Raw genomic sequence first — 25529 nt, 5'->3', positions numbered from 1 at the left:
ACTAGGCCTATATGTTTTTCAAGTATGTACTTTATCAGTGTTTTTCTTTGGAAAATGTTTACTTCCCTACACTCTAAAAAAAAAAAGGTTCTATATGGCACCAAAAATGGTTCTTGGCTCGTAATCATAGGGGAACCTTTTTAAGTGTTATATAGCACCAATTTTGGTGCTTCGGTGGTTCTTCAGCGGTTCTTCAGAGGTTCTTCACCGGTTCTTTGACTGAGGTGCTATATAGCACCGCTAACTAAGGTGTTAAATAGCACAGCTACCATATACAGAACATGTTAAGATATGGTGCTATATAGCACCAAAAGTGGTTCCTCTATGATTACGACGAAGAACCATTTTTGGTGCCATATAGAACCTTTTTTGTACATTCCAAAGCATAATGTCGAACTTTTTACTACACTACATTTCATAAATAAAAGGGTTTTTTTGTGTTTTTTCCCCCTTTAATACTTAATAACATTAGCCTACATTCTTACTTGTACTCAAGTAAAACTTTGAATTAGGTTACTTTTACATGAGTAAAATTAAGAAAGTAGGCTACATTTTTAATGTAGTTAGTATTAAATGACATTCAGTATGAAACTTAGTGCAGTAAATTATTATTGTACTTAGTGAAGTACAATATTATGCTTTGGGATGTTGTGAAGTAAAACTTTTCCAAAGAAAAACACTAATAAAGTACAGACACTTGAAAAATATACTTAAGCAGAATATAAAAATACTTCACTACTGTCCGCCTCTGGCAACGACACTCAGGGTAGCCTAATTATCCCAAGGGTATTTCTCCCAGTTTTCTAGACATAGTCATGAATTATTTAGCCCCCAGTGTTTTATGTGTTGCAGACTATTTTAAGAAACAAGCAGGGGGCGCTTGAAGGCACATATTTCCACTCAGGACGTCTTTTGTCTTATTGGGAATATAAAAAAGTACATTTGTTAAAACACCGTGAATGCAAAGGATTGCTGTCTGACATAGCCTACCCATTAAAAATTCCTCCCAGGAATCTCTATAAAATTATATGAAACAAAAATCGTTATTTGATCATCACAATGAATGTGATTGGTTCAGCTTGATCTGCGCTGAAAAAAGTAACAGGTATCATGAGACAAACGCCGTCTATTGCAACATCGGAGATCTGGACAAGAAGTTACACCTGACCAATAACACTGTCACGAAATGTAGTAAAAAATATAAATCAAATGGATAAAATAGAATAATTATTATTCAGACCAATCCGCACTCTTCTTAAAACCGTAAAGGCTTTCGCCCGCACAGTCTCTTTCTGTGCAAATTCCCAGTGTTTTGTGTTAGTGTAGCGCCGACTGTCGGGATGCGTTGAGCGAGTGGACGGACGAAGGGCGCAACGGCTGTTATGGAGATTATTTTATTCCCCCTAAAAGCTGACGAAAAGGACTTAAACGTGATTAGACGGACATGAATTCACCGATTGAGTTCAGCTGAAGCAACAGGTGAGACAGAAGCGTTGAATGTGACGTGACAAACAGGTGGTTAAATGACAGGTGTGTGTTCAGGTGCGTTCACAGGCCACTGACACTAACACACACACACACACACACTAACAGTAACGTTAAAAATGGCTGTATTACTGAATGACCGATTCAATATAATGATATGTTGAAGTTTAAAGTGTTCTTGTATCGTTGTTGTATTCGTATGAGGAATGAAGTTCAAATGAACTCTGGTCTCCAGACAGGTTAGCATTTATGCTAGTAAACAGGAAATAGAACATTTCAAAATAAGTTTTTTTTAACATGTTCCAGCGTATTACCACGTTTTGACATGGTACCATGGTGCTGCCATGTTTTTGTAACATACTAGCCTACTATTCTTGTCACTTGAAGTAGTATGGTAATGTCAGTATGTATGGTAAGCGTTCATTACCATGGTATATATCAAAGTACCATGCTTTTGGCATAATCAAGCATTCAATTAGCTTGTAATGGTTGGTTATACTCGATTCACGATTCATAGGTTTTCGATTAAATTCAAAAGAAGATATCGCAAATTCCAAACGTTTCACTTCGATTCGTAATGAAATTAGATTACAAAATACATATAAGGATTTTTACATACGTTGTGTAATGTGTTTTAAGCAAGAAAAAGAAGGGAGGCAAATTACTTGGGTTTATTTACTGCCCCAACAGTAATTCGAAAGGAAACATGCTATGTGCCAATTACATTTGAGCTCAGCTTAACCAGGACAATACCACATTTCACTAGAAAATTACATGATTATCTGGAAGGATTTATTTTATTTATTTATTTATTTTCTGCACTGGAACTCGCAATTTCATATCAAAAATGGGTTTTGATATGGGTTTTCCATGACAGTGGGAAGGGAACCCTGAGTCCGTAAACTAATCTAGATATTATACCAGTATTGCACCATGAATAACGCATAGTAGATACATCATTGTTTGTGTTGAAGCGATTTGTCAATGTAAGGTTTGTTTAATATAAGGTGTCCTACATGACAAGAAATCTAAAAAGATCTTACCTTTTAGTCATTTACCAGACATTTTATGCAACAATTTTTGAGCTTATCTTATGGTTACGCCATGATACTGAAAATTTAGTTGTCGGATGGTACCAATGTTTGCGTAAAGGATCAGTTCACTTTAAAATGAAAATTAGTCCATGATTTACTCACCCTCAAGCCATGCTAGGTGTATATGACTTTCTTCTTTCTGATGAACACACCAATCCTTCACAAACAAACTCCACACCCCTCGGGTCGTCTCCGAGGGGTTAATAAAGGCCTTCTGAAGCGAATCGATGGAGTTTTGTAAAAAATATCCATATTTAAAATGTTTTACATTTTTTACATTTTACATCAAGTAAAATATCTAGCTTCTGCTTGACCGCCTTCCGTAATCAACTTACAGAATAAGCGTAACTGGCGCAACGTATGATTAGAATGTAGTGTAAGTGTTTTGAACTGCAAGAGGCATCACACTTTCTGCATAAGTTGAATACGGAAGGCGGTCTGGCAGAAGCTAGTTTTTTTACTTTATAAAGTTTTAAATATGGTTATTTTTCTTACAAAACTCCACCGATTCGCTTCAGAAGGCCTTTATTAACCCCCTGGAGCCGTGTGGAGTTCGTTTTTGATGGATGAATAAAAAATGTTGAGCTTCAAACTCAATGGACCCCGTCCCATCACTGGCATTATAAAGCTTAGAAGCGTCAGCATATTTATTAATATAACTCCGATTGTGTTCATCAGAAAGAAAAAAGTAATATACACCTAGGATGGCTTGAGGGTGAGTAAATCATGGGCTACTTTTCATTTCAAAGTGAACTACTCCTTTTAATACCTATTTTGATATCTCAAAAATTGCTTTTGAACAAATGCCTTTGAACTTTCAGAAGTTAAATATTAATGCAAATAAATTAATTTTAGTAAAGAATACATAACTTTGTGGCATGAAAAAAGACAAATGGATAGTCAGTAACTGCAAAAAGAAACAATTACAAGAAAAAGAACAAATAGTGTTCGACATCTTTCACTATCAGTATTCAGACGAGCAGTGAGAAAATCTCTTTTCCTTTTCAGTATTGATGGTTCTAAGACCTCATAGTGCACAGATCTATTATAAAACATCAGATGTTTTGTCTTGTCTTGCCTGTCCCTTAAAGGGATAGGTTACCCAACAATGAAAATATAGTATTTTTTCCACCCACTATGGTAGTCAATTGCTGCTGAGATCTGCTTGGCTACAAACATTCTTCCAAATATCTTCCTTTGTGTTCAGCAAAACAAAGAAATTCATACAGGTTTGGAACAACTTGAGGGTGAGTAAATGATGACATCATTTTAAGATACAACTGATTGTTGTTGATTTAACATCTTTCCAAAACCAGCATTTTGAAAAAGTAGTGCATTTGTCTGCTTATATGCAACCATACAAAGCTGCATATAGTCTGCATAGCTGCATATGTTCTTTCCAAGTTCCCACAAATATATTGTCCAATTTGTCCCAAATCAGCTCAATGGGGTTTAAAGCTTGGAACATACTCTGCAAGAACAAAGAAATTTGTTCGTTTTCTCGAGGTGGCAAGAACAAGAACAAAGTTCGTTCTGGCCAGGACATTCCATACTTCACGAGAAAAGCAGGTGCCGAACATCTCCGTTTCTCTGCATTAACCCCCCTCACTTTAAAATTCTGACCAATCACACAATAGTTCTCGGACACCCACAAGAAAAAAGTTCTGCTCAGACGATGTGTCGAGAACAAGCTGCGAGAACTCCCAAACCAGGGCTCCGAGAAGAACAAAATGACGTAATTTTGTTCTCGCAGCCCTGGGAGCGAGAACTTTTTTCTCTGTTCTTGCGGAGTATGTTGCAGCCTTAAGTGTGGAAACCTTCTCTTCTAAGGTAGTTCTGATACTGTCTTGCTGAGTTACTGCAAAAGTTTACTGCAGGAAGAGTGAAGGTCTTGGAGAGTGCCTTTGTACCTGGTTGCAAAGGAAACACCAGGTGCTGATAGTGGGAGATAATAGATATGCTTAGGAGCGTGTTGAGAGGGTGCAGTTCTAGTGGCAGCAGTCTTTTTGGTTGATTGAAAACCAGACATACTGCTGTGTTCTGGATCCTCTACAGAGGCACCTGAAGGCTGACCAACATAGCATTACAGCAGTCCAGAACTGAAATGACAAGCACTAGGACATATTCAGTCAGGAGGAATAGAGTTGGGACATAAAAAAATGAATGCGTAAGATCAATGGGCCATCCTTAAACCTGTTTCACACATACTCCTTTTGCGGAGCGTATTTTTTCCCCTCTGCCCATGTTAACAGGTTAGAGCATTCACACTGACACTGCACACGGACGCTGGCTGAAAAGTGCGTCGAAGGATTGGTGTGGTCAACCAGTGCGCGTTTCTGAATTGAGTCTATTTTTGCTGTGCTTGCATGCAGAATTAAAGTGATAGTGCATGATTCGTGGTCAAAATGAACACAGATTGACATGAAAATGTAGTAATTTTACCATAAATACATAATTAAATTATAGCCTACTACTGTTTTTCACAGTTATCTAATTACTTTAAGCCCAGGGTAAAGCAAAGAAAAGCAAAAGCAAGTTACTAATGCGGTCAAAATTATATCTGAAGTATTTTTATGTGAAATACACTACACAGCATGCTATGTGACAGGCTGGTGGTCAGAGAACTACACTAGGAACAAGGCACACAATGAATGACACTCGTCCAATCATTGAGGTGAAAAAACATAGGGCCCTATCATACACCCGGCGCAATGCGACACCCGATGCAGTTATCATTTTCACGTCCAGCGCCGCGGTTTAAATAGCAATTGCACTCACGCTCATCTGTTCGCCCATGGGCCTGCTGGTCTGAAAACGAGGTGTGTTCAGGCGCATTGTTGGCTTGTTGCTATTTTGAGGCAACTGAAAACGACTGTGCCGTTGACCAACAAAAACCTGGTCTAAAATCAATAACAGTATCACTATAATTGCATATAATATATACAGATAATCACTATCATTAATAATAATAGCCTATTTGCTTTTTTAAGTGCTTTATTGTAACTCAATTTTACTGTAATTACAACAGCTGTACTATTATTACTTATGGTGCACTTCTGTTATTGTCATTATACTGTGATATTCCTGTATCACGCTATCACTTGATCATTGCAGTACAGTGAGATCTGTATGGTCAGATGGCAAGTGTCTTGCATTAGGCAAGGCAAGGCAAGTTTATTTGTATAGCACATTTCATACACAGTGGCAATTCAAAGTGCTTTACACAGAAATGAAGTTAAAATATTCATAAGTGAATAAAATAAAAATAAAAAATAAAAATGAAATCCCCTATCTGGGGTGGAGAAAAGCATGTGACATGCTTTTCGTGTGGCTCTTGCTGTGAATAAGTCTTTATATTGCTGCACTGATCCTGTCCAGAACATTTGGATTAGGAGAACTTCTCACACTCTCGCTGTTTCGCCTCTAAATCTGCTTAGTGCCTATGAATAATGAAACTCTTTTCTTGGTGGTTTACTTTTGTATTAAAATTGGGCAAAAAAAAAAAAAGCTGGCTTGTCACATGCATATTTACTTTGCTTTTTTTTTTTACACTTTTCAACAATATAACCTCTGAAAACTTTTAAATTAGGGCAACTACACCTATAAAAATGCTTCTTCTAGAGGAGCCTTGTTAAGTCACCCTCTTGATGAAGTGAGCCACGAACGCTGTGCTAAGCTGAATTTAATTCCTATTAGTGCTGGGTGGTATGACCAAAAATGTATATCACGGTATTTTTCTAAATTATATCGCTTTCACGGTATTTGACGGTATTTTTCCCCCCTATGCATGACAGGGTGTTAAACCACATTTTCTACTGATTGAGAGCAAATACTGCAGTAGATTCACTAGAATGCCCTATTTTACTGTCACGATGAGTGAATATTATAGAAAAATTCCACACGACTAGAGTTAATACAGGTTTACAAAGCCCCACAAAATGATGCTGAGGAGAGACAACAACCAGTAAAACACAGACCTGCAACACGCTCAAAGTCATACTTACAGACACCTAAATATTAAAAGTTGAGTTGAGGGCACCTTTAGCATTTTAAAAATCTAACCCTATGTAACAAATTGCCAAAACGAGGAGAAACGCGGATATTTGCAATACATTTAAGAGCACTCTCTGAACAAATGACACACGTCAGTTTAACACAGAAAGAATAAAGCAGTTACTTTTTTGCCCATTCATCTTTGAATTGTCAGTTTATTTATTAACTTACATCATTGTCTTTTGTGTAGCAGAATAATCCATCGTGTCATCGCTGTCGTGATCAGACATGGGCTACGGTGGTATCAGTGTAATCAGTGCATACATTTCATTTTAATAAGACGTGATGAAATATGTGCGCATACACGCTTCTGGTTCATGTCTAGAGCACTAGAGTATATGAAATGTGTCCATAAAAAAATGTAAACGTGCTCGCTCCGGTCTATATCAGCGCTATATGATCCATGTGGTGAGCATTGTTAAACCCATCGCGGTGCTCCGCGCAGAAACCGCTCTCTCTCGCGCGCCGCGTGTAGTTTGAATTCTCCACTGTAATCAAGGGCTGAATCCGAAATCGCCCCCATAACCTCAAATATAGCATTATTTGGAGGGGACAGCGCTTTGGTGTCCGAAACCCTAATGGAAGTTATTGAGTGCACTCATTCTATCCCATTGCACCGCAATAACGAGTGTACAGCAGATGTACACACAACGCTGTCTGACTTCACGCACGTTTTCATTCACTCCTTCAAATAAAGTGATAACGTAGGGAATAGTGAATGAGAGTATAGGATTCAGCCATAGGCTGTAATGCGATCTCAACTGTGCTTTGACTGCTCTCACTGCAGTGCATCAATGAAATGGGTCCCCTCTCAAACAATGACGTGCTGCGCCGCGTTCCGAACGTTGTTTAAGCAACATATACCGGTATTGCGGTATCATCAAAATTCATATCATAAAAAAAATAAATTCCGGTATTCGGTATGAACCGGTATACCGCCCAGCACTAATTCCTATCGACCAGCTCACTTAGCACAGCGTTCGTGGCTCGACTCGTCGGGACTGTTTTCCAAGATGGCTCCTGTCTGTATACGCGTAATGTACTGTCTTTATAAACTATCTTCTTATTAAACTGTTTGTACACTTACAAAGTTCTCAATGCTTCGGTTTGCATGTAGGGACCCTCATTATGCTACCGTGTTAGTGTGAGGCTATTTTGAGCCTTGTTAGTGGTATTATTAACTAGTGATTTAATTTTACTTATTATATGCCCCATAGACTAGTGTTATAAGCTAATCTGTTTTTAGAGATAAAACTCTTTACATTCGATTTTCATCAAAACACATCCCAGAGAACGATCTACTCGGTAACCATGTATTAATTACCCCTAGGTTCATTTTTCACCGGAGTTGTCTTTTAAGCAAACTTTTAATAGGCGATACATCATCAAAATTGTTGCTCAATTACCAAAATAATTGATTTAGGAACTATTTACTTACACTACAACTTGAAAATGACGACATTATATAGTAACACCCCTACATGTGTTATCTGGGTCATTTGTAGATGATGCGCCTTTGTAAAACGTCTATTAGGAATGGTCTTTTTTTATATTGGAAATACTGGAAATATTACCGTTTAAACTCCTAAATACTACTAAAGACCGATTCCGTCTACGAACTTGATTTGGCTCCTGCATATTGTATGAATGATATTCAGGGTTGCCAACTATCACCAAGTAACCCCCCCCCCCCTCACTTTATTTATAGGTTTCTCCACATATTAAAAAATTCCAAACATTCCAGAACACAGTTGTACAATTTAACATATGTAGAAAAAAAGGGGTGAGATCCGAAGATAGGCAGGGAGCCAGGACATACTTAATATAAAGGGAACAATTATTGACCCCAAAATAAAAATTTACAGATATATCCAAAACAATACCCCCACCCAAAAAGAAAAAAAACCCCCTAACAAACAGACCAAAAAAACCCCAAAAAAACCCACTTGTGCCAACCAAGGTAAAAGTTTAAACAACACATTAATCAATTATAAGTGTTATTACAGGAGCGGTAACACCCCAGTGAAAAGTACAATTATTAATTATTTTCCTGTATGCAGGGAGTGTATGTTTCCATATATGCAAGGAGAGAATCCCACATTTTGTAAAAGTTCTTGGAAGAGCTTCTCGATTTTTTTTTTATTTTATTTTTTTTTTATTTATTTTTTTAGTTTAATAAAGTGAAAAACGTCTTTAATCCACAAGGAGTTAGTAGGTGGAGCAGATGATTTCCAATGCAGTAAAATCTGTCGTCTAGCCAGGAGGGCCACAAAGGCCACAAAATCCGCCCTGTACCCTGAACAGTGAACTGGCAAAGGAAGTGTACCACCAAGTAAATCTTACGCCGTATTGGCAACCCTGCTTTTGATATGAAGTCTCAGCTTTTAAATGTCCTATAAATGCAATAAATTTAAATGAAATAAAATCTGTATTTTTAAAAAAAAAGAATAGTATAATAGAAAAATAATAAAGAATATTATAAGAAAAAAATAAATTGATTTATCAGTATATGTTTTGCTTCAAATTATGCATCTGTTGTAGTTTTGTCTGCCTGTTTTTGGCACACACTTTTACCATCTCAGATTCACACCTTACACGTGTCAAGTTATTATTAGTGCGGCAAAAGTCATGGTGATGATTTCAAAGTTCAACATGTTTTGATAATAATTGTCCTATGAACGCCAAAGAACCTTGAACAAATGACCACAGAGCCTTTATGTTTGTAATTATATTGTGACCAAGCCTCTGTTGTGTGTATAGATTGAGAAATTAAATGTATAACAAAGAATGATATCAAATGGGGACAATATTTCATTGCATTTTCATTTTGACTGGTCATGACTGTACTGAGTTGCAGTTACATCATCACTTTTGATAAAGCACTCAGGATTGAAACCGGCCTATAACCTACAACCTTTCTTAAAAAGGGGAATAACTCTTGCTTTTTTTTTTTAACTCCCCGGGAACCTTCCCTTGTGTAATTGAGAGATTTATAATATGAGTTATCATAGGGGTAATAACTTTAGCTGAATCCTTAATATACTCTGCTGGAATATTATTTAGTCTTGTCACTTTACTACTTTTGAGTTCAATTAACTTTTTGAAAACATTACTCTCATTTACTTTAAACAAAAACACATTTTGCATAATACTCCTTAACTAATTCGTTGTTAAAAATCCCAGTTCGTACTGGACGCTTATTTACCAGTTTTTCAGCAGGAGTAGTAAAAAAAACTATTAAAATAGACTGCTACCTTCTTCTGATCAGCCATCAATCTTCCATCTACATTCAGACTTATTGTAGAGCCTTTAGCCTTGTTCTTTTTCCTATACCCTAAATCATTCAAAACTCTCCATATTTTGAGTATTCTGCTTCAATTCACAAATCTTGTTCTTAAAAAAAGGTTTCCTTAGCCCCATTTATCTTATCTCTTACCTCATTTCTTTTAGATTTAAATTGCTCAAAATTATAATTTATATCCCTTTTAAATACCTTAAAACAATCATTATGTTCCTTATTTACCTTTAAAATCATTTGCTTGATTCTGATCTCTTTATAGGGTGCCACCTTATTCAGTATTGTTAAAAAAAGTCTCTTAAACCTATCCCAAACCATCTCCACATCTTCACACTGCATCACCTCGGTCCAGTTAACTTTACTGAGTTCCTCTATAAAAGCTTCTGGATTTTATTTCTTAAGAGATATTATTTTTACTGTATTATGAAGCCTAATAGACTCTCTCCTTAATCGTCTTATTAAATAAACTTTACAGTGTTTATTTGCTATTAAATAAACAGTTATCACTAATACCAGCCTCCACAACACCACTTCTACATATCTTAGAGTTATCTGATACCAATATAACATCAAAGATAGTTTTGGTTTTAAGAGTAATCTAGGGCTGCTCGATTATGGAAAAAATCATAATCACGATTATTTTGGTCAATATTGAAATCACGATTATGTAACACGATTATTTCACATGACTTTGGGAATGTGTTGTATTTATTAAAAATACACCTTTCAACAATTCAATTGAAATTGTAACATTTGTTGTACTTTTTGAACTATTAAAATAAATAATATAACATATATTCGAATCAAAGTATAAAAGTATTCACGTAAAAATGATAACCACAAATAAATAAGATCAACAATATGGTTCGGCTATGCTTTTCATGTACGTCTAACATTAGTTTTCAGGTACAGAAATGTATCAAATGTAAAATAACATTGCATATTTGAGTGCATAAATTAAAGATTAATCCTATTAAACTTACAAAAGCTATTCAATCAAGAGCGGTGAGTGATGTCCTTGTCTTTTGTTGTTTGACATTAAACAGACAGCAGTAAAGGATACTGCCCCTTTAAGACCTCGCGTCTTCTTTATCGACTGTATAAAGTTTACTCAAGGCATATACAGACTATGTCTGCTAAGATACTCATCAAGATGGACATGTTGACATACGTTTTGTGTGAGTTTGTCCGTTTAAGAGCAAGACTTGAAAGAGAACTCAATATTTGCGCGCTGAGAGACGTGTGCGCGCTCTCGGATGAACGCACAGAGACACATTTTCTCACAGCGCGCGCGGCTTCTCATTCTAAACCTAAACCCTAAAGCACTAAACCCGGGTGATGACGGTGAAAACGACTGGTCATATTCGAAAATATGGCAGCACTCGCAATCTCGCATGCATTGAACAAAGTTTACAAAGAGAGAATTATTTGAAAAATATGAAGGAAAAAAAGGACGTTTACACGGCTCCCCTGCTCTCGTCAGTTTTTGTTTCTTTATTAGATTGTCATAGGTCACTCTGTTTAATTTTCAAGTGGTTAAACAAATTCGTGGTGTTGCCTTGCGTTGCAGCCACTACCATGTAGCAAATCTTGCACGAAACATATTTCTGCTATCGTCTGATTCCTCGAAGCCAAAATGTTCCCAGACAACGGAGTTGGTTTTGCCTTTTTTGCTCACCAAACGCTGCTGTAACTGCCCTCCTTCTGCCATCTTTACTCGCGCCGAGTTTTTAAATTCCAGCGGATGATATGCACACGAGACTCCCGATCTGAGAGAGATTTGTGGGTTCGGGAGGGGCGGATGTGCGCGTGCGCGTTTCATTCAGAATGCAAGGCAAAATAATCGTTTTTTCTCGATTGTACTATTTTGGTGATCGTTGGGAGGCAAAATCGAAATCGAAATCGAAATTCGATTAATTGCACAGCCCTAGAGTAATCCTAGTTGGGTCCACAATGAGCTGTTTCAATGCATATGATTTACAAAAAGAGAAGTGTTTAAAAATTGGAGTATTAATTTTCTGCATATCAGTATTAAGATCTCCAAGAATTATTGTCTCTTGACCTATACTATAATTTGAACCATTTAAGGTCTCTTCCATTCTCTCATAAAAAACATTCTGATCAGGTGGACGATAATAAACACCCTCTAAAATGGGTTTACACTTGGGTACAAAAATGTCAAACCAAACCGCTTCGACAACAACATAGTCCAAGTCTTTTCTCTCCTTAAACTTCAGATCTGATCTAATGTATACACATACTCCTCCTCTTTTACGATTCCGGTCTCTTCTTAACAAGCAATAATTGGCTATGTCTATCTTTGCATCCAATATTGATTCATCCAGCCATGTTTCACTGCAACTAAACGGAGACACTTTCGATTCTTGACATAAATGCCGCAATTCACTTGTCTTTGAAAGCAGACTCCTGATGTTGAGATGGACCAGGTGCAGTCCCTTCAAAGAACCGATGGATCTCATTCCATTAACTTCCGAACCAGTTTGATCACGTAGTAACTGAGGGTCTTCCTCAATAGCCCCAGACCATCTCTGCATCACCTTGATGAAAAAATGTCCTCCATCTAATTTTCCAGTTGGATTAAGTGTCTTGACTCGCAAAAAGGACATTTTCACTCCCCTGTTCCACTGTAGAACTCCATTCCACAGCAATTTCCGAATGCCGACATTGCTCCATAGTCGTCACACTGATTTTCATAGCAGAATCACCCATACTAATTCCCTTAAATTCACTTGCAAAATGCTTGCATCCAAAAATGTGTTTGATTAAACTCACTACTACTGATTAAAAACTCATCCACTTCATTCCAGTGATTAAAAAGAGAATACAACAGTGAGAAAATAAACAGCGTGATTAACACTGTACACCTGCCTGTCGCCATCTTGATAATCAATCATTACCGTTTCTACTACTAGTTTTTAGTACAGGGGTGTCCAAACTTGGTTCTGGAGGGCCACTGACCTGCAGAGATTAGCTCCAACCAATTCTGGTACCATTCTGATATGCTGATTTATTATCATGGTTGGAAACTGCTGTGCTTCTTAATCATTTTATAACCTGTAATACTTTTCAGGATTCTTGGATGAATAAATTAAGTAATGGCTGATGAAAATTCAGCTTTGGATCACAGAAATAAATTACATTTTATAGTATATTAAAGGTCCCGTTCTTCGTGTTTTTTTGAAGCTTTGATTGTATTTACAGTGTGCAATATAACATGTGTTCATGTTTCGCGTGTAAAAAAACACAGTATTTTTCACACTATTTACTTATCTGTATACCGCTGTTTCCACTGTCCTAAAAACGGCTGGTGATTTCCTTGTTCTATAAAGTCCCTCCTTCAGAAACACGTAACGAGTTCTGATTGTGCAAGCGGTTCCTGTGCTGTGATTCGACCACAGCTTAGCGCACGTGAAAGCGGTTCCTGTGTTGTAATTTGACAGCAGCTTAGCGCACGTTGGAAAGGTCACGCCTCTTAACGGAGAGATGTATGCGTTCAATAATCTCTACAGCGTCCCTGGGAAAGCCAAACAAAGGTGATTTGACTCCTGGATGAAAATAACAGCGTCTCAATGACATGGCGATAAACACACTCAACGCAACAGTTCCTTTTCTCCATGCGACCGTCCGCTTCTCCACGTGGGACAGCAACAAGACCGCGCCCCCTTTTCCGCGTTTCTTTGTGGGCGGAGGTTAGTCTGTTCTACTGCTCTACTGACGTAATTAAAGAAGGAAGTACCAGGATGTAGTCCAAGCCAGCCGTTCGCTGTAGGCTTTGAAAGGGAACTTCTGTTAAATAAAATATCTCGCTTGGCATTGAACTTTGAGCTTTATAATTTTACAGGTATTATTTATGCTCTAACAGCAACATTACACACTAACTAAAGTTTGAACAATGGAATCGCGAAGAAGGGGACCTTTAAAATAGAAAACCATTATTTTAAATGGAATTTTGTTTTGGTCAAATAAATGCATGCTTGAATAGCATAAGAGACTTTTACATTTTTATGCATTTGGCAGACGCTTTTATCCAAAGCGACTTACAGTACCAGTATTACAGGGACAATCCCCCTGGAGCAACGTGGAGTAAAGTGCCTTGCTCAAGGACACACTGGTGGCGACTGCTGGAATCGAACCAGCAACCTTCTGCATATCAGTTGAGTGGTTTAACCCAATAGACCACCATCTCCGACTTCAAAAAACATTCATTCAAATAGTAGTATACTTTTGACTGGTACTGTATTTATAGCATCTGAGCATAAATTTGTGAACAAAAGCTTTATTGATGTGACTAGGCTATTTTTACAGTAAACACTTCATAATCTATCCAAACAGGCCAAAAAATCTTGTCTAAACAGTCTTATGCTGTATTCACACCGAACGTGAATTGAGTGTCTGGAGTGAGTGATTTCCATGTTAAGTCAATGTAAAGACGCGTTGACACGGGTCTGGAGGTCCTGCGGCGATAGACGCGTTTAGCGCGATGGACATGATGCGCGAAAGACCTATACTATAATTTGAATATGTTCACGCCGCGTTAACCAATCAGGAGCCTGCTTGCTGCTGTCACGTGGTTAAGTGACGTGATAAACGGGGGCAGGCCCGCCCGGAGTCACTCATTCAACATGGAGGAACGACTGATATTGGCACATTTGGCAGTGAGCAGTCATACGGTGCTATATGGGTGCTGGACAGGCGGAAGTACCACTGAAAGCGGCCGTCATCCAGGTGGTCATACTTCCTGGTTCTAGTAAGAACTCGAGCTGCTGCGTTTTGGACCAGCCTTGAGGTCATGAACGCAGGAACTAACTGTTCAGCATGTTGCATTGAGAGCATGTGCCGTAATGTAGATATATTTTTAAGATGGTAGAATGCAATTTTACAGATGCTAGAAATGTGGCTTTCAAACGAAAGATTGGTCTCAAAGAGCACACCCAGGTTCCTCACTGACGACGAGGACTTGTCAGAGCAGCCATCAAATGTTAGACAGTATTCTAGGTTACTACTTGTGGAGCTTTTTTGTCCAATAAAAAATGACTGGTCCTCCAATTTTTTATAAAGACATGGATGAGCGAGTTTGGTGTGGATGAGCTTGACTGGCCTGCACAGAGTCCTGACCTCAACCCAATAGGACACCTTTGGGATGAATTAGAGTGGAGACTGCGAGCCAGACCTTCTAGTCCAACATCAGTGCCTGACCTCACAAATGTGCTTCTAGAAGAAGGGTCAAAAATTCCCTTGTGAGCCTTCCCAGAAGAGTTGAGGCTGTTATAGCTGCAAACGCTGGGCCAACTCCATATTAAACCCTAAGGATTAAGATTGGGATGTCATTAAAGTTCATGTTTATGTAAAAGCAGGCGTCCCAAAACTTTTGCCAATTTAGTGTAGCTATATCTCAGAAAAATAAAATATCGCAATGTCAGTTTTTCCTCCAATATCGTGCAGCCCTAGGACTTATTCATATAGTTTTTAAAGTGAGTGATGCCCTGATATTTTTTTGCACTATTTATGCTTGGCTTAATTTATTCTGGATTTAGGGACAGTGAATGATGTCCTTCATTTATTATTATTATTATTATTATTTTTTTTTTTTTTTTTAGAGTAATCAATTTAAAAATAATTGTTAGTTGTTGCAGTCTTAATTTCTTACTGTATACTTCACTTGTGTCCCAGTGGCCACTTAAACCAGCAACATTTACATGCGCAAAAATGGATTTTCCTTGTGAAATGCACCTCACCGCTGATACTTGATCACCACAGTGGGACAGTTGCAACTGTCCCTGGCACATTCCTTTGGCCCTACAGGTAGGGATAAATGAAAATTGGCTTATTATAGCATATTCTTTTAGGTGATTCTAAATATTTTAGTTCACAGCCTCATTCAGACACCTTGTACATACAACCTTAAACTAAGGCACTTAAACACATTCACACAAATTTTCCTCTCCTTTGCATTTAACCTCTGTTCTAGCTTGTTTCCTAGCTTTCTAATAAACCTGACTCTTTACGCTATGAATATTTTTTTTTTTTTTTTTTTACATTACCATATCTGAATTCCATATCTTTCTTAAGCTTCCTCAGCACTTGTATAGCTACACAGTGAATTGAACAGTAATAATGGTGTTGGTTTTACTGTATCAATTCAAGCCTGAGCCCTCATCCTTTCGAAGTGCATGCAAAGTGGATTGGCTTTTGCAGCTCAGGGTTGTCGACAACACAAACCAAACTCAGCTAGTCCAGTTCCAATCAGCAGCTACAACTACAGAGTTTGTCAGGTCAAAGCAGACGTTCGCGTGCAGCTAATGTTGATGGCTGGTGTTATGCAAAATTCTTACAGACCTATCTTGGTTTGTGCAGGAAGTAAGACTCAGTTCAGAATCGGTTCTTTCTTTTTGGAGACAATATATTTGTACATCGTGCATGTTGACAGTAGGGCTGTACGATTAATTGAAAAATAACCTCTAACCGAAACCTCTAACCAACTTATTTTTCCCATGTCGGTTATTTCGGTTTTCACGTGACTCCGCCCCGTCAGTCACATCAAGTGCAGTCTGCAGGCACACAGAGAGATGCAAGTGCAGTTATCTGTGTTTATAGATGCCCATAATCACTTTAGTAACTGCATGTTTTACACAGTTTATATACAGGTCAGTTAATCGCCGTTCTTATAGCCTATACGCGCTGCCACCGACACACACACACACACACACACACACACACACACACACATGCGTTTAAAGGCTTGCCAGTTTCAACATTTAAAGCGATTGTGCACTATTCAAAGACAACAATACGTATCCGTGCAGTGCTCAGCTTCTTTCTGTGACACAGAGAGCCGAGCCGTGTCGCGTCTCTGACAACGAGCGCGACCTGAAGGCAGACCTCTTTCACCTGCGTCCTCACAAAGCTTTGTCATTTGTATGTGTTTTAAGTCCTGCCAGTTTGAACATTAAAGCGAGTTTAGACCATCAGATGTGTATTATGTTGAACTAATGCCTGATATATTGTGACAAACGAGCACTCCGACAGAAGCTCGCACATCACGTGAAGATCGCGCGCAGAAAGGAACGCAGAAACGCAGTGTCATCGCTGTCCTGTGACTAAACTAAAGTCACTAAAATAGCTTAGAAACTCAACCGTTATAGCATATATTTTAATACCTTTTTAAGTAAGTACAAACAAACCACAGATTCATAATGAATAGAGACAGTATGAGTAATTCACACACGCCATCTCTCTCTCGTTAATGCATTCAAATAAATGTAATGTAGCCCTCCTGTATTAATTTATCTGTATCTGATGTAGGGCCTACAACAAACAGAAATCTGCCCCATAGACAATATCTGCTGAAAGAGAACCGTTTCCTTCAAGTGTTTTAAAATCACAAAGAAATGCACTTTTTCATTAGAAAAAAAAAAATTCCACCTTTTAATAGTAGAAAATGTTTACAGTACAAACCTAATCAGGAACTTACTCAAAAACATACAAGGAAAAAAAAATAAAAAAAAAAATAAAAAAAATAATCGTTCATTAATCGTAATCGAGGTACAATGTTCAATTAATCGAGGTTTTTATTTTTTGTCAAATCGTTACAGCCCTAGTTGACAGCCATATTACACTACATGATATGTATATCCGAAAAAGCATAATAGGGGCACTTTAATATTTTTGCATTATGGGCTTTTCTAGATTTATGCGGCATTGTAGGATATTCAAGATTTGAATAGTTTAGATTTTTATTTTGCAAACGCAACTTTCATTTTCACACTAATCCACTGAAGCCAGAGACATTTTCTTCACTGAGTTTTTATCTGTTTGAAAGCGGTCTATCCGCCTCCTTTTTATTGACAACACATAACTGGCTTCGATGGATGTCTGGTTGCTTTAATTATTGATTTTGGCTAATCTAAGCATGCCCACGCGTCTCACAGCGTGTGAATATTCACACAAAATCATGTCAAAATGTCTGTCTCGTCGAGAATCATCGTAAACATAGTCGGTTATGTCTTAAGTGAATGTAAACATGAAATTTGACACTTGGCAATCACGCCAGCGTTTTTGGTCATTTTCACAAGTTTCGTTGCCCACAGGATATCTTGTGTGAATATCTGAACATGCAATACTTGAATGTGGGCAAATTTCATTAACTTTTTATTTTAGGAATTAGGTCGCTACATCCATTGCATAGCTGTACTTAAAGGTCCCTTTTGTCCTGTGTTTTTTAAGCTTTGATTGTGTTTACAGTGTGCAATATAACGTGTTCATGTTTCGCGTGTAAAAAAACACAGTATTTTTCATTAATGGCAGGGAAGCGTTTTCTCATAAAAGACGAGATAACAAAAGTACTCACTGCTCTTGACTGAATAACTTTAATAATTGTTAACCTATATTTATACAGTGAAGACTATGAAGTGATATTTTACATTTGATTACTATTTCTGTAGCCTACCTGAAAATCTAGTTTAGACCTATGAAAAACCTGAAAAAACAAATGAACAAATTTTTCATTTGTATGTTTGTTCTGTTGTATTTATGTACAATCAATGTATGTATATTACGTACATACTACAGTCGAAAGTTTGGACACATCAATGGGAAAGTGTGTCCAAACTTTTGGCTGGTACTGTACTATTATATACACATAAATAATATCGGCCGATTATATTGATATCTGACTGTTTTTACTCCCTAATATCAGTATCGGTCCCCAAAAACCCATATCGGTTGGGCTCTACTAGTTTACCTACTATAAATTTGTGCTCCCTCGTTTAGAATAATCTGAATTCAACAGACTCAACAGACAGCAGCATACCTGTTGTGAATGTGGTGGACACTAGGGATGTGTGTGAAACTAGTCAACTAAACTAGTTGACATTAAACTACTAGTTATTTACATTAAATCTTTTTTGCATAATTATGTTTTGCTATATTTTTACAAAAGCTACTTTCAAATTACTGTCATGTTCATCGGTATAGAATAATATATTATTTTATTGTTTATCTGGAGCGGAAATAATCATTCATTTAATTTTACCTCCGAGCTCAGACTTTGCATGGATTTGTTTTCTCTGTGTCACTCGTGGCAGGCTCAGAGAAATATCCACTCAGAAGACGAGCAAGGTGAGGGAGGATTTCTTCTTGGCCTGAACAAAACTTTAGTTTTCTTCTTTCTCATAGCCTCTCATAGAAAAAAGCCTACTAATATGAATTTTATATGGATTTTAAGGGGAACAATTATAAATGAAACTTATTTTACTTACAACAACATATATCATATCAATATCCTAACGAATAGAATACTCTTAAATATAGTTGCCAGTACACATCAAGCTTTTCTTGCAATTTTGCTGCCTGCCATGTGTACAGGTATTTTTCCATACCTGTATTTTCAAGATTTTGAAATACCCTTTAGTTTTAGGAGTTTCCACAAGGTTTAGGAGTGTGTTTATGGGAATTTTTGACTATTCTTCTAGAAGCGCATTTGTGAGGTCAGGCACTGATGTTGGACGAGAAGGCCTGGCTCGCAGTCTCCACTTTAATTCTTCCCAAAGGTGTTCTATCGGGTTGAGGTCAGGACTCACCACTGCATCTGACGCTTTTCATTGCACTTGGTGATGTAAGGCTTGGATGCAGCTGCTCGGCCATGGAAACCCATTACATGATGCTCTCTACACACTGTTCTTGAGCTAATCTGAAGGCCACACAAACTTTGGAGGTCTGTAGCTATTGACTCTGCAGAAGGTTGGCGACTTCTGCGTACTGTGTGCCTCAGCATGCACTGACCCCACTCTGTGGTTTTACGTGGCCTACCATTTCGTGGCTGAGTTGCTGTTGTTCCCAATTGCTTCCACTTTATTATAATACCACTAACAGTTGACCGTGGAATATTTAGTAGCGAGGAAATTTCACGAACTGACTTATTGAACAGGTGGCAACCACAATAGCACAGTACCGCGCCTGAATTCACTGAGCTCCTGAGAGCGACCCATTCTTTCACAAATGTTTGTAGAAGCAGTCTGCATGCCTAGGTGCTTGATTTTATACACCTGTGGCCATGGAAGTGATTGGAACACCTGAATTCAATGATTTGGAGGGGTGTCCCAATACTTTTGGCAATATAGTGTGTCTTCCTCATTTGTTTTGTTGAGGCAATTCTGAATGAAAGCATCTCCAGTAATAACTTTTGTTTTGCTTGCCTTTTATGAGCATTAATTTCACCCAAATAGTGAAGGTAAATTTGGATACATTTGATTTCTTTTTAATTGAGCACAGCATGACCTAAGGCAGTAAACACTTTTTTTTTTCTTTGATACACCCACAGTAGGGATGGGCGATATGGACTTAAAAATTTATCCCGATATTTTCTAGTATTTATTGCGATAACGATATCAATGACGATAAATGTAGTATCATTCCCCATGTTTTTGGATACAAGTGAAAGCTGCATGCATTCTTGCGAGTTTCAGAAAAACAAACAATGATCTAAAGTAAAACGTACATGTCATCAAATAGGCTCCTATAATACATAAAAAAAAAAAAAAAAAATAAAAAAAAAATAAAAAAAAAAAAAAAATATATATATATATATATATATATATATATATATATATAAATAAATAAATAAATAAATAATTCATTAATTTTTTTTTATGTCAAATTTCACACCAGCCTTTTCAGAAATGGAAAAGTTGCAGATATAATTGTCTTCTGTAAAGGTGCAGGTAATGTTTAAATAGTGCAACTGTGCTGAAAAACATCAGACCATACAAACAATAATAATTAAAATCAATGACAAGTTTTACATGTAAACCGATTCTGTATTTATTCATACATGGTGCAAAAAGTGGTAAAAATAGCAGAAACCGCAAAAGTAATTATCCCAAAAATGTCTTCAGATTACAAAAAAGTTGAAAATAATGATTTAATGATAGAACTTCAGTAATTTGAGTTGATAAGATAATAATACCACGAATTCTTCTACTAATAAAAATAAACTGCACTAAGGAATATTGAGCTTCTGAGTTCATGAATATTAATCACGTTGTCAGCTCTCATTCTAACCGATTTGCTGAAATCAAAACAGGCACCGTAATAGGTGCACACGCCAGCCAATGAGATTCCCGTTTGTGCATTCGTTTCTTCCTGTTCACGAAAGGCTGAATAATTCCAAATAAACGCTATTATTTTACAGGAAAATACAACAAAGGATATTGTTTACATGTAGCACGTCAATTCTGTGTGGTATAAGACTCTCTCGCTCTCTCTTTGAGTGTGTGTGAAACACTGAGCGCTCTCAGTCGCGCGCCTCACACTAGTGTTTAATGTGCGTCAAATGCACTGCGCATTCATTGAGATGAACTGAAATAGTATGCTTTACCGATCGATTGAGACAGCGCGAATCTCTTAAGCGCTCAGTCCAAGTGCTCAGCGAGTGAAAATACATCTGTATGTACAGGTTCAGATTGCCCTCAGGTAGCCCCTCGTTTAGTTATGAACTCTTCCGCCATAGTTGTTTTCGCTCTGCACGTGAGATGCGGATTCAGTGCCGCCACTCCCATTGCGCGGCGCTTAGGGCACCGAGTGGTGCGGGGGCACCACAAGAAAATTCTCTCTCCAACCCCCGTTCAGCTATACAAATTGACGAACGCAGCCACCATAAAGTAACCGCTTTAAGCATCAAGAGACGGCCAGCGTTGGCACGGTGCTGATGGGTCGCGCTATCAACTAGGCTTTATCGTTATTATCGCGGGAAGTCAAATTCTTATCGTGGGGAGAATTTTTACCGGTATATCGCAAACGATAAGATATCGCCCATCCCTAACCCACAGCCCCACCAATAAGGCACCCACTTACCCCTTCATTGACAACAAACCAACTAAAAATGTGTGCCTTTTAGGGATGCATGATATTTCGGCACCTTATCAGTTATTGGCTGGTAATTTGTCGTATGTCCTTTTACATGAGTGACATGATGAACAAGTAATCTAATATATATGTCATAAAATTTGCCCCAAATATAGTAAATGTAAGTAAAGATGTAATATAAAAGATGTAAAGATAATTTCTGTAATATTCATGTGTTCTCGTTTCCTGGAGGGCCAGCAGAGTCCTGCAGACTTTAGCTTCAACCCTAATTAACCGCACATGATCCAGCTAATCAAAACCTTCAGGCTTATTTGAAAACTACAGTTGGAGCAGGGTTGGAGCTAAAGGTGCGTTCGCGCCATGTCATAATTACTACAATTACGTGATTTTAACTTGTAAAAAGCGTTCTTGACCTCGTAATGCTCACAATTACTGCAATTTTTGAGAGCTCTACTTGTAACACATGACATCTGACTGCTGATTCATTTAGGCGTTGATAGTGGTGCTATAGAAATGCATAATGCCCAATCCGAGGATGTGAACCACTCAGAATGTAATGTCACAAGTTGTCATCTCCAGACTATTGTAATTACGACATGGCATGAACGCAGCATAAGCTCTGCAGGGCTGTGGCCAGCGGTGTTTCTTCAGCCCCTAATTATCTACCCAGCCCCCTAAAATATTTGTGATTTAGGTCTTTATTTGTGATCGCCCAAGTCTCATTTAAAATTCATATGAAAATGGCAGGTTTCAGCTCCTCCCCGTCTTTTAGTCAGCGTTATTCAGCATGTGCGGCGGCGGAGCACAAACATTAGAGGCAGAGGACAAGGTGTGCACAGTTATTGATAGATTATGATGTCTGCATCTGCAGTTCACACAATGTGCTGCTGTGTGAGCAATTTCCAAGTTTTCGCTGCGTTAACCCCTCAATACAGTTGTTTTCCTCCAGCGAAAATGGAGAACTTTAAACTCATGAAGACATGCTTGGAGAGCAATTCTAAGCTAAAGCCTGTATATAAGAAATATTAAAGCTACACTGTGTGATATTTTCCCCCATCTAGCAGTGAAAAGGTATATGACCATCCAGTGAATATTAGTTTCTGTTCCTCTCAATTCCTATTTCGTTTTAACTCCTACGGTGGCCGATTTAGTCCAAGATTAACATGCCTTCCAGTTCGACCTCGTCCACATTTGACACGGTGCCATCGAGTGTTAAAACGCGAAAGGCGAAGCTTGAATTTACAGGTATGTCCCTCTTTGGCTAATGTACTTTCAAGATGGAGGGGCAACATGTCGACCGGCATTCGAACCCCTCACCCGTATGTATTTTCAATGGCATATTATAAACTTACGAGAATACTTTATTACTTGAAAGAAGTAAATGTACATTAATGAGCACATATATTTTTGAAAGAACTAAGTGTTTTTAGCTAAGAATAAACAAAAAAATGTACACAGTGTAGCTTTAAATATTGTTATTTGGGGTTCATATTGAAGATGGCACACCTAGTGATAGATAATTAATCCCCTGAACAGTGCTTTCCCTTTAAGAACGCATGTTGGCAATTATGTTTTTGCATTAAAATATGTTATGTTAAATTATTGAATTTTTATTAATGTTATTTATAAATGTATAGTAAACTGTTTCAGACACACTAACTCTGGTATAAATCATTCAGATCCATTGGTTTATAACTTTTTTTTTAGATGTTTGTGAGCTCGTTGTGAGCTCTATTATTATGAACAGTTAATATTGTCTTATTCAAACTATATAGTTTTATCTATAGCACAGTTCAAAAAGAAATTGTATCCATCTTTCATTCTGTAAATTGGTGTGTATATTGACTCAAAATGCAACTTTAAGAACTTTTCACTCTTTCTTTGCAGAACTTGTCTTCTGGGTCCACATAGGAAAAGTTATCAAGAATATGGTTCGTCTTTGGCTGTCATCTGCATCTCTACATTATCCCATTGGATCTCGAGTTTGTATACAGCTCTCATCAGGCACTTTGACATCAGAACTGCAGGTGTGAGAGAGTCGAATGTCTATAATAGGAGACAGCAGAAGGTCCAAGCAGAAGCCACAGTCTTCGGGGTGTCAGAAGGGACTGTGAAGACACTGAGAGTCTTGACTTGGAAGATATGGCAGAGCATGCAGAGCTGCTAGCCGAAATGTCGACTGTCGGCCGTCTCTCAGCCACCGAGCGCCTGAAGCAGGCGCAGAAGAGACGGGCGCAGCAGCTGAAAGGCTGGGCTCAGATGGAGAAGGACAGTGTCCGTGGTCACAAGGGAGATGGGGTGAAGAAAAGCAGAAGGGTGACCTTCAACACAAACGTGACGTTACTGGAGGCTTCAGCCAGGAATGACCTAGAGGAGGGTAAGAGTAGAGTAACAATACTGCAAATGTCTTTCTACACACCCCTGTTAAATCTGCAGGTTTTCTAATGTGAAAAATAATCCAAGATAAATCTTGCTAGATCTTTTTTCAAATGTATATTTACAATCTGATTTATAAACCATATTTAAACATTTGTAAATGGTTCCAAACAGCATTGAACGCTCTTGACTTTCATTGTATGGACAAAAAACACTGAAACTTTTTTTTAAAAGACGTTCTTTTGAGTAAAAATTTTAATTCTGTAATTTACTCAGATTATGACAGAATTTTCATTTTTGGATGAACTTTCCCTTTTACATCATCATTTGTTAAAAATGTTAAGTTTGTAGGGTTGGTGACTTAAAGCATTTGTGTCTGTTGGCAGTTCGAGAGTTGCTGAATAATGGAGTCAGTCCAGACCTGTACAACGAGGACGGGCTCACTGCATTACATCAGGTACACACTCATCGACACAAACAACGCACACATACATAATCTGTGTATGTGACCATTAAGGTATTGCTGTGACTATGCATATTTTTCATTTAGGAGCAGAAGCTAAAATTTTGTCAGAAGAGAGCTAATACAAGGCTATGACAGAAATGTACAATGACAAATGCACAAAAAATAACATAACGGTGCCCAAAAATCTATTCATATAGTACACTGAGTTTAATTTTTTGACACAGAACTTGTTTAATATGACAAATTTTCATCCTAATATCTTCTAATACCTCAGTGTATAAATATGTAGATCCACCTCCAATGCTTGTGTGCCCTAATGGTCTGGTGGGAAAATTTGACATGCTTCCTTGGTAATCGATACATCTGTGCCGCGAGATGTTTCAAAAAGTGCTGGTGACCGTATCGTCAATACGCACCAATGGTGTGAGTCATGATTCCTGACAAAAGAGTTTACCTTCTGATAAACCAAATGTAATATTTTCAGTTAATTTGACAGGCTGCAGAACAAATAACAATAGCTGCAACTCATATTAAATTAAATTAAATTAAATTAAACATTTCCTGTACTGTCCAAAGAAAGAGATAAACAAAGAAAAGAGATATAGACACTAATGTTAAATATAGTAAGGCTGAAATGATGATTATAATTAAACCACAAATGAGGAGCAGATGGCAAAAACAATGAGAGAAGGAAAAAACAGGTAGATGGTTTTATGATATTCGAAGATATTTTTTAACGCCAAAAGTTTGCGCTGGCGATCAACACACTACAAGGCACATTTGCAGTTATTTGTGAATTTTTATTCATTTTGTTATACATCCCTGATATTGAATCATGTTTTCCACAGCCAGTAATTCAGATAATTCTTGTGTT

At 37.7% G+C, this 25529-nt stretch overlaps 1 protein-coding gene across 1 annotated transcript in view; it reads left to right on the top strand.

Annotated features, from left to right (window-relative positions):
- The first annotated feature begins 1327 nt into the window (after window positions 1-1327).
- ppp1r16a (protein phosphatase 1, regulatory subunit 16A) overlaps window positions 1328-25529 on the top strand; it is a 46180-nt gene continuing 21978 nt past the window's right edge. The window contains exons 1-3 of the mRNA XM_079845730.1: window positions 1328-1479; window positions 23701-24190; window positions 24576-24646. Coding sequence (XP_079701856.1) covers window positions 23956-24190; window positions 24576-24646 — 306 coding nt within the window. The 5' untranslated portion in view covers window positions 1328-1479; window positions 23701-23955. The remainder of the gene's footprint in view (window positions 1480-23700; window positions 24191-24575; window positions 24647-25529) is intronic.

Source organism: Gobio gobio, assembly GCF_949357685.1.
Source record: "Gobio gobio genome assembly, chromosome: 20".
Classification (NCBI taxonomy): domain Eukaryota; kingdom Metazoa; phylum Chordata; class Actinopteri; order Cypriniformes; family Gobionidae; genus Gobio; species Gobio gobio.
The sequence above is the reverse complement of the archived record's forward strand: the minus strand, read 5'-3'. Positions and strand labels throughout refer to the sequence as shown.